Raw genomic sequence first — 16,676 nt, forward strand, 5'->3', positions numbered from 1 at the left:
TTAAACTATGTCTGAGAAATGCAGTTAGTCCAGTTTAAAAAGTGCAATTTAGTCTAGGATTAGGCTTAATCTGGGTTTTGTGAAACTGACTCACTTATAAAGTATAAATAGTCCACACTCTAGACCAGGCCACGTAAACAGAACATGATCAGTAAATGGTTTATAATGACCTATATGAATGAAGGATGAATAAAGGAATAAACTATTTTCTAATCCATTATAAATGCTTTATTGCTTGGAGTTATTATTAAGTGCTACCAATTTTACATTTTGCCATGAGCCTTAGACAACATTTAAAAAATGTTGGGGGGGGGCAACACATCTTTACAGGAATACACAGTTCTTGGTAGTCTCCCTGCCTAACCTTTTTTTTGTGCCATCTTTAACCTAAGTGTACTCTATACAGTAATCGGATTCCTTGGTGCATAACATTTTGTCATTGAAGAGGCATCCTTGATTGTGTTGAATACATCAGCTAAAATAAGATCATGAACAACGATGACAGAACACCATCATACAAGTATAAATGGTTATCAACTCCCCAATTTCAGAAGAGCAATGATGTGAAATGTCAAATATAAAAGGTTTGATTGAAGAGTAGTGAATCAACATGAGTAGCGAATCAACATGTCAAATACAACTAACATCAACTTGAAAGGCACTCTCTCACACTGTGTCCACGCACTCACCATTGACAACCTCTCAATATTTTCATCCACACCACCGACATACTTGTATTAAAAGAGCTCAATCTTGGTTTGTGCATCTTGGGGGGGGGGGGGAAAGCACAAGAAAAAAACATATTTACAACATAACAGTGGTTAAAAAGCAGATCCTTCTCCTTCACAGAGAATCGCTCACAATGGCTGCATTCATTTAGTTTTCCCGGGGTAACAAGTAGGCAGAGTTTGCACATTTTCTACAATTTATTTGTGAAATCTGGCTCACCAGCTAAAAAGAATACTCCCAATCACATCCAGAAAGTCACTAATCACTGCCACAGTGGGGAGCCCTGCTCAAATCACCTACGGAGACCTGAGAGGTACAGTAAGCCTTGATTTTGGTATGGACTACTAGTCTGTTCGTTATAAGGCACTGTTTACCTTGTAAAATGTCCTTCGGACTCCTGTAAAACACATACTTTAGGCATTGATACATAATAAACAACACATTCCCATAGATATTTATTTGGACAGGGAAGATAAAACTTCAAATTTGTCTTTATACTCCAGCATTTTGGATTTGAGATCAAATGTTTTATTTCACGATACAGTACAGAATGCCACCTTTTATGTGAGGGTATTTTTCATACATGTTTTACTGTTTAGAACTGAATGCAATTTATGCATCTAGTCCCCCCACATATTTAGAATAGAGGTTGACCGATTAATCAGAATGGCCGATTAATTAGGGCCGATTTGCCGATTTAATATATATATTTTTTAAACTAGGCAAGTCAGTTAAGAACACATTCTTATTTTCACTGACGGCCTAGGAACGGTGGGTTAACTGCCTTGTTCAGGGGCAGAACGACAGATTTCCACCTTGTCAGCTCGGGGGATCCAATCTCGCAACCTTACAGTTAACTAGTCCAACGCAATAACGACCTGCCTCTCTCTCGTTTCTCTCGTTGCACTCCACAAGGAGACTGCCTGTTACGCGAATGCAGTAAGCCAAGGTAAGTTGCTAGCTAGCATTAATCATAATCACTAGTTAAGTACACATGGTTGATGATATTACTAGATATTATCTAGCGTGTCCTGCGTTGCATATAATCTGACTGAGCATACAAGTATCTAAGTATCTGACTGAGCAGTGGTAGGCAGAAGCAGGCGCGTAAACATTCATTCAAACAGCACTTTCGTGCGTTTTGAAAGCAGCTCTTCATTGTGTGTCAAGCATTGCGCTGTTTATGACTTCAAGCCTAACAACTCCCGAGATGAGGCTGGTGTAACCGAAGTGAAATGGCTAGCTAGTTAGCGCGAGCTAATAGCGTTTCAAACGTCACTTGCTCTGAGCCTTCTAGTAGTTGTCCCCTTGCTCTGCATGGGTAACGCTGCTTCGAAGGTGGCTGTTGTTGTTGTGTTGCTGGTTCGAGCCCAGGGAGGAGCGAGGAGAGGGACGGAAGCTATACTGTTACACTGGCAATACTAAAGTGCCTATAAGAACATCCAATAGTCAAAGGTTAATGAAATACAAATGGTATAGACGGATATAGTCCTATAATTCTTATAATAACTACAACCTAAAACTATATTATAGTATATTGAAGACTCATGTTAAAAGGAACCACCAGCTTTCATATGTTCTCATGTTCTGAGCAAGGAACTGAAACATTGGCTTTCTTACATAGCACATATTGCACTTACTTTCTTCTCCAACACTTTTTTTTTGCATTATTTAAACCAAATTGAACATGTTTCATTATTTACTTGAGGCTAAATTGATTTTATTTATGTATTATATTAAGTTAAAATAAGTGTTCATTCAGTATTGTTGTAATTGTCATTATTACAAATAAATAAAAAAATAGTCAGATTAATCGGTATCGGCTTTTTTGGGTCCTCCAATAATCGGTATCGGCGTTGAAAAATCATAATCGGTCGACCTCTAATTTAGAATAAAAGTGACTCCAAAATGACATAACACATTACTTACCATTCGTTTCTACTGGGCACAACATGATCCAAAACACAACCAAAACAAATTGCAAATGCATCCAACAAGTGTGTAGTCACAAACTTGATGTAGTCATTGAGTGCTACTGTATGAATGAGACCAAATACTAAACGTTATCGACTAAATTTAATACACTACAAGTGAATTTGTCCAAATACTTATCCACCTTCAAATGGGGGGGAACTAGATATTGTACATTAAGAGCATTAATTTCTAACCCTCATAACAGACGTACGAAAATACCCTCAAATAAAAGGTGACATTCTGTAGTCACCTCATAAAACATTTGATCTCAAATCCAAAATGGAGTATAAAGCCAAATGAAACATTTTAGCATCACTGTCCAAATAAATACGCAGGGGAGTGCACATAACCATCCTAAAAGGTAAATGAGTTGGAAACACCGTTTCAATGATGAGATAATGAGAAGAAAAAGAAGAGAAACAACCCATCTCCACTACACGCGTAGCCAGCCCTGGGGAAAGTGTCACTGTCTAGAGATCAAATAAATATCTTACAAAAAAGGACAAATCCTTGGGGGGAAAAAAACGGTTGTTGAAAATGCAACAGTCTCAATGTAATCCCATAGAAAATATTTTCATTCTAATACACTTAGATGATTTGTTTAGTAAAATCCCATTTCAACAGATCTAGTAGCTGAACAAAACTCCCCCCCCAGGGGCGTGCAAGGAAACAAACGGGGGGGGGGGGACAAAGGTGGAATAATGAGTGTTTTTCCTTTGGTTTGCTTTGTCAGTCCTCTTCTTAATGATGCGTTTGGTCTATAGATGTGGTGAGCAGCAGACCGGTCAAAGACTGGCCTGAGACAGAAACCCACCAGGGGGAACAGGATAGGAGTGATAGACCACACCAGTTTGATGTGGTTACTTTGTTCATCTGCTTTCCACCCCCCATTGATTTCCTGTTTCCAGTCTAATTTGTTGAAATATGGTAGATGTGCAGCATCTTTTTGGTTGTTTTCATTGAAGGCTGAATATGAATTCATGGCTCAGTGAGATGACTGGCTGATATTGCAAATCATGTGACTAGGAAAGTGCATATTTTCATGCATCTACAGACCCTCCCCATGCCCCACACACACATCCCACTACACCACACCCAGGCAGGCATGTGAGCGCACACACACACACACACACACACAAATTAGTAAACATCTTTGCCAATAAAATAATAAATAATAGAAGTTCACATTCATTCGCTGGTTGATTGTGTTTTGGGTAAGTTGTGTTCTCATTGGTCACTATGGTCCTGTGGCGGTCCTAAGTAGCTCCATGTCTCTGCGAGTGCTGGTCTGTGTGCAGCCGTAGGCCTCCAGGCCCAGGGGGAGGTAGCGCTCCTGCAGCCCCAGCCCCTCCTCACCCTGCCCAGCTAGGATAGAGGCCCACGGAGGGGGGGAAGAGCCACCCTGGAACCCCCAAAACACCAGGCTCTCTGTGAGAGAAAAAAAGTGTCATGTGGAAAATACTGTAATGAGATGAGCAGAGACAGAATAAAAAGTATACATTGCAGAGAAAAGACAGTTGGAGAGACAGGAGGGGTAAAAGAGGGAAATAGTGACAAGGGCCAGAGAACAGGATAGAAAAACCAGACCTGGCCTATAGTCATTGCACCCACGAAAGGGAACCATCTGAAAGTGACACCAACCTTTACTCTGCAGATCTGCTGCCTTGGCCATGCCCAGGGGGACCAGATACTGTGCAACACCGGCTAAGCCATCAGGCTGCCCTCGCGTTCCCAGAAGCACTATTGACCTAGTCATAAGAGAATATAACCAATTAGGATTAATCGATTCACAATCAAGACAAATGTCTTTCATCAAAATGCCAAAAGTTCTTCCAGACAAGAAAAAACTACATGAATAGTATTTCAACCCAGGACTGCAACAGACCACCAATTGAGTTCTAACTCCAACCAGCAAAAGGTTGAATCCTTTCCCCTCACCTCTTTGGTATTCCAGTTTTAAAATACTGCTCCATTTTAGAGTCCATTTTGGAGAAAGATGACTTCTTTGTGACTTTTCCAGAGCAGGCGTCCACAGAGACCAGGAAGAAGCCTGGCTGTGTGAAGGAGAACGTCTCACGGTTCACCTGAGGAAAATAAGATATTGTAGAAAAGTGGATAAGAAGTACGCCGGAACGCGACACCACATACAGATTTAAAACATGGGATGGTGCTTTTCTATTCATAAACATTCTATAAACACTTAGAATGGCTTTTTGATGGACATTATTATGAATGTTATACGGAAACAACTGCGTCGAGAACATAGAAAAATCAACACACCAACAACATGCACACTGTGATGCACAGGGACAATGTACTCGACAAAAACACATAACGTACTAACATGTTATTTCAAACCTGTGGTACTCACAGTGATGAAGGACTGTGTGTCTCCACTATGCTGCTCCTTGCTGCTGAGAGACTTGATCTGAGTTTGGAGGTAGGCGTTCCACGGGTCACTGGAAAACACCAGCTACCAGAAAACACACAGATTCAAAAGCAGGGCTTTAATGTGCTCAAGCCTTTTCCAATAGAAATAATAATGTAACAACGAAAGTGGTGGTGGGGGGGTAGTAGACTGACCTGGGAGGCTCCACAGTCCCTGCAAGTTTGGGTGCTGAGGGTGGGCATGGGGACCACTGCCGAGGGGGCCTTGGTGTATTTGGGGTATGCCTTGGCCGTGCAGTTACAGGTCAGTTTGGAGGACGACGTGGTGGCCATCACTTTCACCCTCTCGCAGCCCTTAACCGAGCAGTAGCTGTGGCCGTCGCGTCTCTGCCTCGCCTGCAAATACAGCCACAGCAATCTAGGACAGAGCAGAGAGGCTGGTGTCAATCGAGAGAGAGGTGAGGGACAAAGAGAGAGAGAGAGAGAGAGAGACACTGACAGAGGGGCAAATCAGAACTTAAGTAAAATGTTCACTTGAAAATGACACTTAATTGGAAGTTTGGATTCACCCCAAAGAAAGAGGGCCAGGAGATATTCAGACAGTGGCATAAAGTGACTCTCTCACCCCACACTGTGGTCAAAGAAGTACTTCCTCTCCAGCGGCTTCTTCTCCAGCTCGGCGAGGGAGTACAAGGGCCCGTAGTCGGTGATGTCATTGAAGGTGTTGCTCTGGCGGTCGTTGATGTCAGCCATAACCTGGAAGGTGGTATCAGGCGGGTAGCAGAGGCCCACCAGCACCCAGTCACCTCTGAAGAGAGAGGAGACAACAGGTGACGATGAAGGTTAAAAATCTGTCTTTTGAACTAACCTCACTGACAAACGCAAAGATAGCCTTTCATCGCACACGCATTCACACACACGCATTCACACACACACACACACACACACACACACACACACACACACACACACACACACACACACACACACACACACACACACACACACACACGAGACGGTCAAAAGCAGAGCCCTTCAGGCCCAGGCCTTGCATAGAAAATGAGAAGAGTCCAAGACCCGTTTCAATATGGACAAACAAGACAGAGTGCAAGACGCAGATCAACCAGCTTTTTAAAGAAACACACCCACACACACGTCCCAATGTGTCACTCACTGGTTGAAGTTGATGAGGGAGAGGACAATCTCTCTGGGAGCCGGGCCGTCCCAGTGCAGGGTGTAGCTCTTGCTCATCATGAGGATAGGCTGGTACTGCTGGGACAGCGCCCGCTGGCTGTTGATACCTCTCAGCACCAGGGGAGCCTCAGGGTACTCATCTCTACTGATGGACAGACTGAGGCTGGGAGCTCCCTGGGTCTGGATATACACCTGATAGGAAAGACAGTAGAAGTTGTTGACCAATAGAGTTCAGTAACTACTTTTAAACATTTTTATTTATTCAGGTTAATCCAATTGAGACCAGTGTCTCGTTTACAATGGTGACCTGAGGAGAAAATCGACATCAATACAGCAACAAAAATATATATTTTAAACTACAAGACAGCTATAAATACATTACATCAGGTTATTACAATAAGTTATAAAAATCAATTGCACACTTCAGTGAATTCATTTAAACAACAGAGTTTTAAACGGCCCTGTCGGCACCAGAGAATCCAGATGTCATTTGTTTTGTAAGATGTTCCATAACTGTGGTGCATTAAAACTAAAGGAGGATTTACCAAACTTTGTGGAAACAAGCAGGACCTCAAGATAGGCTTGGGCGATATAGCGTATACCGGGGTATTTGGAAATAGCCGTGAGATGGTTTTTCCAATACCTTTAATACCGTTGAAACTATTTCTTCAAAGTTTTTCAATACACCTTAATATTTGTAAATACTTTAAGTAAATACCTGCAGTCAATTTGTGCAATACGTGAGGAGAAAAAGCAGATTGCGTTCTCATTTCACCTGTCACATCATTTTACATTATGAAGCTTACCGAAGCTCCCCAGAACGGTTGAGACACATGTTTTCATTGTAAATAGCACAATGGGAGAAAGCTGGAGCAGGTGAGTCCAGCTGTGTATTGACAGGGGTTGCATTTTATATTGCAAGTTAACACTTGCTTCAATAAAGTGATCAGGGATGTTCAACTATGGTTTCCCTTCACAGAAAATACATTAAAGCAACACATTTGGCAGAAAATAGCTTCATTTTCTTCAGATGACAACAGAAGTGCACAAGTAAATAAGCTTACAATGAAAAAGCTGTCTTTTTTTGCAAAAACAATGCATGACCAACATATTTCTAATGTTTATCATAGAAAGAATGCCAGCTAAATGTCTTAATGTATTGCCTGAAGTAAATCTTGCATTTTACCATAGGCACACAGAGAAAAGTACAGGAGAAAAGTAGCAACACAGAGAAAAGTACAGGAGAAAAGTAGCAACACAGAGAAAAGTACAGGAGAAAAGTAGCAACACAGAGAAAAGTACAGGAGAAAAGTAGCAACACAGAGAAAAGTACAGGAGAAAAGTAGCAACACAGAGAAAAGTACAGAAGAAAGTAGCTACATAGAGAAAAGTACAGGAGAAAAGTAGCTACACAGAGAAAAGTACAGGAGAAAAGTAGCTACACAGAGAAAAGTACAGGAGAAAAGTAGCTACACAGAGAAAAGTACAGGAGAAAAGTAGCAACACAGAAAGGTACAGGAGAAAAGTAGCAACACAGAGAAAAGTACAGGAGAAATTAGGCTACACATGAGTCAGAGCGCTGCCTGCTGATAGAACGCTTGTTGGTGAAGTGCAACTGAAGCACGAAATTAGTCTGACGCCGAACAGAAATTACAATATGAATAATTTGACATCTGTGTTTACAAAAAGACAGCAAGATATTTCTTATGCATTTTATCTTTTAATTCTACATTAAGGCGACCATTAAACGTAACTTGCTGGTGGCTGAATTTGTTTGTTCTCCTGTACGTTCTTGGCCGTCTTCTCCGAGCAGAGCAGGCTTGGCCCGTTGCCTTTGCGACTCCACACATACACAGAATGTACTGACTTTCCTTCAGACAAGCATGCGTCAAAACTTTGTTGATTTGCAAAATCTCTCTCATTCACATTCGCTTGTAAATGTCCAAACTCAACAAACAAAAAACATTCGGTAGCTCCTACCTCTACACAGTGCATTTGGAAAGTATTCAGACCCTTTGACTTTTCCCACATTTTGTTATGGCTACAGCCTTATTCTAAAATGGATTACATTAGCTTTTCCCCTCATTAGTACCCCACAATAACAAAACAAAAACTGTTTCAAATTTTTATCACACTTATATAAGTATTCAGACCCTTTACTCAGTACTTGAATGAAGCACCTTTGGCAGCAATTACAGCCTCAAGTCTTCTTGGGTATGACACTACAAGTTCTGCACACCTGTATTTGAGGGGTTTCTCACATTATTCTCTGCAGATCCTCTCAAGCACTGTCAGGTTGGATGGGGAGCGTCGCTGCGCACAGCTATTTACAGGTCTCCAGAGATGTTCGATCGGGTTCAAGTCCAGGCTCTCGCTGGGCCGCTCAAGGACATTGAGACTTGTCCCAAAGCCACTCCTGCATTGTCTTGGCTGTGTGCTTAGCAGTCCTTGCTGCTGAAAAACATCCCCACAGCATGATGCTGCCAGGTTTCCTCCAGACGTGACGCTTGGCATTCAGGCTAAAGAGTTAAATCTTGGTTACATCAGACCAGAGAATCTTGTTTCTCATGGTCTGAGAGTCCTTTAGGTGCCTTTTGGCAAACTCCAAGCAGGCTGTCATGTGCCTTTTACTGAGGAGTGGCTTCCGTCTGGCCATTCTACAATGTTCTTGGTCACCTCCCTGACCAAGTCCCTTCTCCCCGATTGCTCAGTTTGGCCGGGCGGCCAGCTCTAGGAAGAGTCTTGGTGGTTCCAAACTTCTTCCATTTAAGAATGATGGAGGCCACTGTGTTCTTGGGGACCTTCAATGCTGCAGTCATTTTTGGTACCCGTACCCAGATCTATGATCGACACAATCCAGTCTCGGAGCTCTACTGACAATTCCTTCGATCTCATGGCTTGGTTTTTGCTCTGACAAGCACTGTTAACTGTGGGACCTTATATAGACAGGTGTGTGCCTTTCCAAATCATGTCCAACCAATTTAATTTACCACAGGTGGACTCCAATCAAGTTGTAGAAACATCTCAAGGGTGATCAACGGCAACAGGACGCACCTGAGCTCAATTTGGAGTCTCATAGCATAGGGTCTGAATACTTATGTAAATAAGGTATCTGTTTTTAATTTGAATACATTTGCAAAAATTATCATTATGGGGTATTGTGTGTAGATTGATATGGATTATTATTTATTTCATCCATCTTAGAATGGCTGTAACGTAACAAAATGTGGGAAAAGTCAAGAGGTCTGAATACTTTCTGAATGCACTGGATGTTTAACTTCATAAAATGGATTGCCTGTCTTTGCAAATAATTTTTCATCTCTCGTTTGCACTCGTTAGCATATTTAGCTAGTAGCCTCTATTGAAATTATTTTTTTATTTTTCAGCGCCCCCCTTGTGGACTAAATCAATAATACCGTATGTCCCGGATTGAGAGAAGGACGGTATGACGATATAAAAATGCCTCCCAATCATACCCCAATAGTTAGCCAACCCTACGAACGGGTTTGGTATCTCATATTTCAACAGGGAAGTGAGATATGTTGGAAGCTTGTGGAGCAGAGCTTAATAAACAAGAAGGGAGTATTGGAGTGATCTACGGGGCTTTAGTGAGGTCCAGCCGACCTTCTGATACAGGAAACTGTTACCTAAGCAGTGAATAAAGTCACTGGTGATAGGCATTATGGCAAATGTACCCCCCCCCCATACCTGAGAGTAGGTGCCACTGCAGACCAACCCGTTCCACTGGGTGATGTTGACACAGTCGGGGTGACGGATCAGGTAGTTGTCTGCTCTGCCCACATACACGTCCCTGTAGCCCGTCACAGAGCCGTCCACGTCATGGAAGATGGAGTTCTTATCCCCGTCCAGGTCATTCTCCTCGAACCACTGGCCCGGATGCCCGAAGAACACTTTCAGACCCCCCTGTCACAGACAATAGGTTAAGATATATACACACTACAACACAACCAGCGACTTACAACGATGATAGGTATGGCCTAGAAAGTGATTGATGCACAACTTTGTGTGTAGGTTTCCTAACTCTGATCTTGGAGGTCGACAGTATTTGAGAGTTGAGCTGAATGTATGTTAGAGTCGTATTCATTAATGCACATCGTAGCAAAACGTTCCTAGTGAAAACAACCCAGGTGTCAGAGAAAAGCGTTCAACAGAAGTCCTTGAAAGACATTTTGAAAATGGATGTTTCGAGTTGAGTCAAGCCTGACACTAGAGGGCACTCCAACACAGTCGCTCTCACACACACACACAATCAGTCAGTCAGTTCTCACACACACAGTTAGTCAGTCTCTCTCTCACACACACACACGCACAGTCAGTCAGTCGCTCTCTCTCACACACACAGTCAGTCTCTCTCACACACAGTTAGTCTGTCTCTCACACACACACAGTCAGTCAGTCTCTCTCACACACAATCAGTCAGTCTCTCTCACAGAGTCAGTCTCTCTCACACAGTCAATCTCTCGCTCTCTCTCTCTCACAGTCAGTCAGTCTCTCTCTCGCTCTCTCTCACAGTCAGTCAGTCAGTCAGTCAGTCTCTCTCTCTCACACTAACAGTCAGTCTCTCTCACACTATCAGTCATTGGGTCTCTCTCTCACATAGTCAGTCAGTCTCTCTCACACAGTCATTCAGTCTCTCTCACACAGTCGGTCAGTCTCTCTCACACAGTCGGTCAGTCTCTCACACACACACACAGTCAGTCAGTCGCTCTCTCACACACAGTTAGCCAGTCGCTCTCTCACACACACAGTCAGTCTCTCTCACACAGTCAGTCTCTCACACAGTCAGTCAGTCTCTCACACACAGTCAGTCAGTCAGTCTCTCTCACACACACAGTCAGTCTCTCTCACACACACAGTCAATCTCACACAGTCAATCTCACACAGTCAATCTCTCGCTCTCTCTCTCTCACACAGTCAGTCAGTCTCTCTCTCTCTCACACACAGTCAATCGTTCTCTCTTTCTCACACAGTCAGTCAATCTCTCTCGCTCTCTCTCCCAGTCAGTCAGTCTCTCTCTCTCACACACACAGTCAGTCAGTCTCTCTCACACAGTCAGTCAGTCTCTCTCACACAGTCAGTCAGTCTCTCTCACACACAGTCAGTCAGTCTCTCTCACACAGTCAGTCAGTCTCTCTCACACAGTCAGTCAGTCGCTCTCTCACACACAGTCAGTCAGTCTCTCTCACACAGTCAGTCAGTCTCTCTCTCTCTCACACACATTCAGTCTCTCTCTCACACACAGTCAGTCAGTCTCTCTCTCTCACACACAGTCAGTCTCTCTCTCTCACACACAGTCTGTCAGTCTCTCTCTCTCACACACAGTCAGTCTCTCTCTCTCACACACACACAGTCAGTCTCTCTCTCTCACACACACAGTCAGTCTCTCTCTCTCACACACACAGTCAGTCTCTCTCTCTCACACACACAGTCAGTCTCTCTCTCTCACACACACAGTCAGTCTCTCTCTCTCACACACACAGTCAGTCTCTCTCTCTCACACACACAGTCAGTCTCTCTCACACACACAGTCAGTCTCTCTCACACACAGTCAGTCAGTCAGTCTCTCTCACACAGTCAATCAGTCTCTCTCTCACACACAGTCAGTCTCTCTCTCACACACAGTCAGTCTCTCTCTCTCACACACACACAGTCAGTCAGTCTCTCTCTCACACACACACACACAGTCAGTCCGTCTCTCTCTCACACACACACACAGTCAGTCCGTCTCTCTCTCACACACAGTCAGTCAGTCTCTCTCTCACACACACACAGTCAGTCAGTCTCTCTCTCACAGTCAGTCAGTCAGTCAGTCTCTCTCACACAGTCAGTCAGTCTCTCTCACACAGTCAGTCAGTCTCTCTCTCACACACAGCCAGTCAGTCTCTCTCTCTCACACACACACAGTCAGTCAGTCTCTCTCTCACACACACACAGTCAGTCAGTCTCTCTCTCACAGTCAGTCAGTCAGTCAGTCTCACACACAGTCAGTCAGTCAGTCTCTCACACACAGTCAGTCATTTCAATTTCCTTTATTGGCATGACGTAACAATGTACATAATGAATAAGGGTTTCAAATTTTGGGAAATTACACTAATTGTTTTATATTTTTCACATTTTGTCAGGAAATGCAGCTCTGTCTCAGGTTCTGCTGTGGTGCAGCGGTTGCACAGCCTTTCCTCTACAGGGAGCCAGGTTTTCCTGTGTCTACCCTTCTCAATGGAAAGGCTGTGCTCACTGAACCTGTACTTTGTCAAGGTTTTTCTGAGGTTTTGATTAGTAACCATGGTCAAATAGTTAGTCACTATTAGTCACTTCATTTTGCTTTGTGCTTGTGTTTCCCAATAAGCAATATAGTTTTGTTTTGACTGTAGAAATTTGTTTTATTCTGATTGATTGGATGTTCTGGTCCTGAGACTTCAGTGTGTTATCAGAACAGGTTTGTGAACTCAGCCCCAGGACCAGCTGGAGGAGGGGACTCTTTTTTTTTGTTGCTCAGCTCTTAGCATTGCAGGGCTTGGTAATGATATTTATATTTTTTTATTTTACCTTTATTTAACCAGGTAGGCAAGTTGAGAACAAGTTCTCATTTACAATTGCGACCTGGCCAAGATAAAGCAAAGCAGTTCGACACATACAACAACACAGAGTTACACATGGAGTAAAACAAACATACAGTCAATAATACAGTAGAAAAGTAAGTCTATATACAATGTGAGCAAGTGAGGTGAGATAAGGGAGGTAAAGGCAAAAAAAAGGCCATGGTGGCGAAGTAAATACAATATAAAGCAAAATAAATTAATACAGTAGGGGGGAGGTAGTTGTTTGGGCTAAATTATAGATGGGCTATGTACAGGTGCAGTAATCTGAGAGCTGCTTTGACAGCTGGTGCTTAAAGCTACTGAGGGAGATAAGTGTTTCCAGTTTCAGAGATATGAGAGGGGGTCATGAGAGGGGATACGAGAGGGGGTCAGTGTATTTGAGATGTTTCCAAAACTTAATTGCTCTTTTCTGAGTTTTTATTATTAGTGGATATTGGCCTAATTCTTACAGAATGCAGGGTTTCAAATGGGGTGTTTGTCCCATTTGGTGAAATCTTGTTTTGGAAGTGGGACCCCACACCTCACTGGCATAAAGTACAATTGGTTCAATGACACATTCAAATAGTTTTAGACACATTTTAATAGGTATTTCAATTTGAATTGGGTTTTTAATGGTGTAGAATGCCCTGCGTGCTTTCTCTCTCAGTTCATTCACTGCATAATTAAGGTGTCCAGTTGAGCTTATTTTTAAACCTAAGTAATTGTAGTGTGTGCAGTACTCTATATATTTTGTATCAATTGAGGACTTTGGTCTAATTCCCTGAGATCTGGATCTTCTCTGGAAAATCATTATTTTAGTATTTTTGGGGTTTACTGCCAGGGCCCAGGTTGGGCAGTATTGCTCAGGTCCAGGCTCTGCTGTAGGGCCATGTGCTGTGGGTGACAGCAGGCATAGGTCATTTGCACATTCTTCCACTGCAAATTTACCATTCCAGTGTTTTATACACCTGTCAGCAACAGGAATTTAACCTCTGAATTGTGGAGACTAACACCAGGGGCTAAGGATTTTTCTAGAATAGTGGCCAATTCATTGATGTAAATATTGAAGAGTGCAGGGCTCAGATTACAACCCTGACAAAGGTCCCGCCCCTGGTTAAAGAATGATGTTATTTTCTTGCCAATGTTAACGCTGCACGTATTGCCAGTATACATTGATTTAATTATGTCATATGTCTTACCCTCTACACCACTTTCAATAACTTTGTAGAACAGTCCTGTATGCCAAATAGAATCAAATGCCTTTTGGAAGTCGATAAAGCAAGCGTCTATTTTGGTATTCAATTTACCTTTATTTAACTAGGCAAGTCAGTTCAGAACAAATATTTCAATGACGGCCTAGGAACAGAGGGTTAACTGCCTGGTTCAGGGGCAGAACAACAGATTTCTACCTTGTCAGCTTGGGGATTCGAACTTGCAACCTTTCGGTTACTAGTCCAACGCTCTAACCACTAGGCTAACGCTCTAACCACTAGGCTACGCTGCTGCCCCATATAATTTTGGTGGACATGTTTATCTATCAGGGTGTGTAGGGTGTAAATATGATCAGTCGTGCGATATTTTGGTATAAATCCAATTTGGCTTTCACTCAAGCCAGTGTGCTTATTAAGGAAGTTTAGAACTCTTACATTTATAATACTACAGAAAACTTTCCCCAGGTTATTGTTTACACAAATGCCTCTGTAATTGTTAGGGTCAAATTTGTCTCCGTTCTTAAAGATTGGGGTTATGAGTCCTTGATTCCACATGTCAGGGAAATAACCTAAACTCAGGATAACATTTTAATATAGCCAATTGAAATTTTGCATTAGTGAGTTTGAGCATCTCATTTAGGATCCCATCAGGTCAGCATGCTTTTTAAAATTTGAGGGCCTGAAGTTTCTTATAGAGCTCCTGGTCAGAAATTGGGGAGTCCAATGGATTTTGATTGTCCTTTAAAGTTTTTTCTAATCCATTCAACTTCTCATGAATTTGGCGTTCTGCGTTTGTGTCAATTTGAACGGTGTTGTAGAGTGTTTTATAATGGGTTGTCCATATGTCACCATTTTGTATCGCTAATTCCTCTTGTTGTGATTTTTCTTTCATTCTTTCCAATTTTTCCAGTTTGTGTTTATGGACTCCTCAAATAGTGTCAGCTGCTTGCTGTTGTACTTTGCTTTTTTGGTTCTGAGTGTACTTTTATGAGTTTTAAAGTCTCACAATAAATGAAGGTGTAATTCACCATTATTTGGGTCTCTGTGCTTTTGGTTGGATAGTGTTCTAAGTGTTTTCCTTATAATTTCAGAATTTGCATCAAACCAGTTGTCATCTGTGCTATTTTTGTATTTAAAAAAAATCAATTTCAGTTGTGCTTCTTTTGCCGTTTTGCCTCTCACAGTTGCTCTCACAGTCGCTCTCACACAGTCAGTCTCTCTCTCACAGTCAGTCTCTCTCTCACAGTCAGTCTCTCTCTCACAGTCAGTCTCTCTCTCACAGTCAGTCTCTCTCTCACACACACATTCACAGTCTCTTTCAGTCAGTGTCTCTCTCTTTCAGTCACAGTGTTTCTTTCTCTCTTTTAGTCAGTGTTTCTCTCCCTCTCTTTCAGACAGTGTCTCGCTGTGTCTGTCTGTAAGTGCCAACCCCGTAACTCTGAGCTCTGCTGTGTTCCAGGGCAAAGGGGATTCTACCAACAGATGGGACCAAACCAACAGGGGAAAAAAAGAAACAGACGGAAGGAGAGCATGTGCAGGAAAACAGTGTCTGATCCCTGCACTCTAAAAACAAAGCTGTCAGTGAAAGCACAAGTGCCACTAAATCTTAACAAGGATCCTCAGAGGGGAATTATGAAAAAGTTAAAAAAAGCAGACTCTATAAACACTAATATTTCAGTCGGTGACCTTTGTCAGACATACAGTACCAGTTAAAGGTTTGGACACACCTAATCATTCAAGGATTTTTCTTTATTTTGACTATATTCTACATTTTAGAATAATAGTGAAGACATCAAAACTATGAAATAACACATATGGATTCATGTAGTAAGCAAAAAAATGTTAAACAAACATTTATTTTATATTTTTGAATCTTCAAAGTAGCCACCCTTTGCCTTGATGACAGATTTGCACACTCTAGGCATTCTCTCAATCAGCTTCATGAGGAATGCTTTTCCAATAGTCTTGAAGGAGTTCCCACATACAGTGGTTCGTCCCTTAAAAGTTGCAGCATACTGCGGTGCAGCTTGCAATGTTGCAGCAGAATTCTATGGTACGTTATTTAAGTGTAATAAGTGTGAACCACTGGTAGCATTAATGCTAGTTAGTGCTAGTTTGACCACCAGATGGCATCTTTGAGAAGCATTCTATAGCCTTCAATAGTAGCTGTACTAGAGATTTTAAAACCTTTTTTGTAAGAACATAGTATATGGGACTGATTTTAAGAAATGTTGCTTAATTCATTTGATTAATATTTTGGTGTTTCTATTCCAAGAAAAAGGTCGGTCTAGGTCGGTCTTCTGTGCACGGCTCTGCGGCCCATCCCGTGCCCCCTGCCATCGTGCCTTAAACCTTGTGTGCTTTCAGTGGATACAGCTGGAGAACTGCAAGGCAATCCCATGGTGCGCCACTCGGGAGCCATGACCAATAGAATCATAAAACGCGGGACGAGATGTTAAAAACGGTCCATTGTGCCAATATATGGTATGCACTCACATGAGATTTGCCGTGATGTTGACAGAGAGGCATGGGAGGTTTATTTCTTAGACTGGGTTAAGATGTCAATTTTGGGACACATCCT

General features: G+C 42.4%; 1 protein-coding gene across 2 annotated transcripts in view; it reads right to left on the reverse strand.

Annotated features, from left to right (window-relative positions):
• Positions 1-205: 205 nt before the first annotated feature.
• Positions 206-16,676, reverse strand: part of cemip2 (cell migration inducing hyaluronidase 2) — a 75,521-nt gene continuing 59,050 nt past the window's right edge. For both annotated transcript variants that reach the window (XM_020489629.2, XM_020489628.2), the window contains exons 17-24: positions 9,994-10,209; positions 6,266-6,477; positions 5,717-5,899; positions 5,287-5,509; positions 5,075-5,176; positions 4,642-4,787; positions 4,345-4,451; positions 206-4,131 (exon numbers count right to left, since the gene is read on the reverse strand). In XM_020489629.2, coding sequence (XP_020345218.1) covers positions 3,941-4,131; positions 4,345-4,451; positions 4,642-4,787; positions 5,075-5,176; positions 5,287-5,509; positions 5,717-5,899; positions 6,266-6,477; positions 9,994-10,209 — 1,380 coding nt within the window. In that variant the 3' untranslated portion in view covers positions 206-3,940. The remainder of the gene's footprint in view (positions 4,132-4,344; positions 4,452-4,641; positions 4,788-5,074; positions 5,177-5,286; positions 5,510-5,716; positions 5,900-6,265; positions 6,478-9,993; positions 10,210-16,676) is intronic.

The sequence above is a fragment of the Oncorhynchus kisutch genome, linkage group LG8 (assembly GCF_002021735.2).
Source record: "Oncorhynchus kisutch isolate 150728-3 linkage group LG8, Okis_V2, whole genome shotgun sequence".
NCBI lineage: Eukaryota > Metazoa > Chordata > Actinopteri > Salmoniformes > Salmonidae > Oncorhynchus > Oncorhynchus kisutch.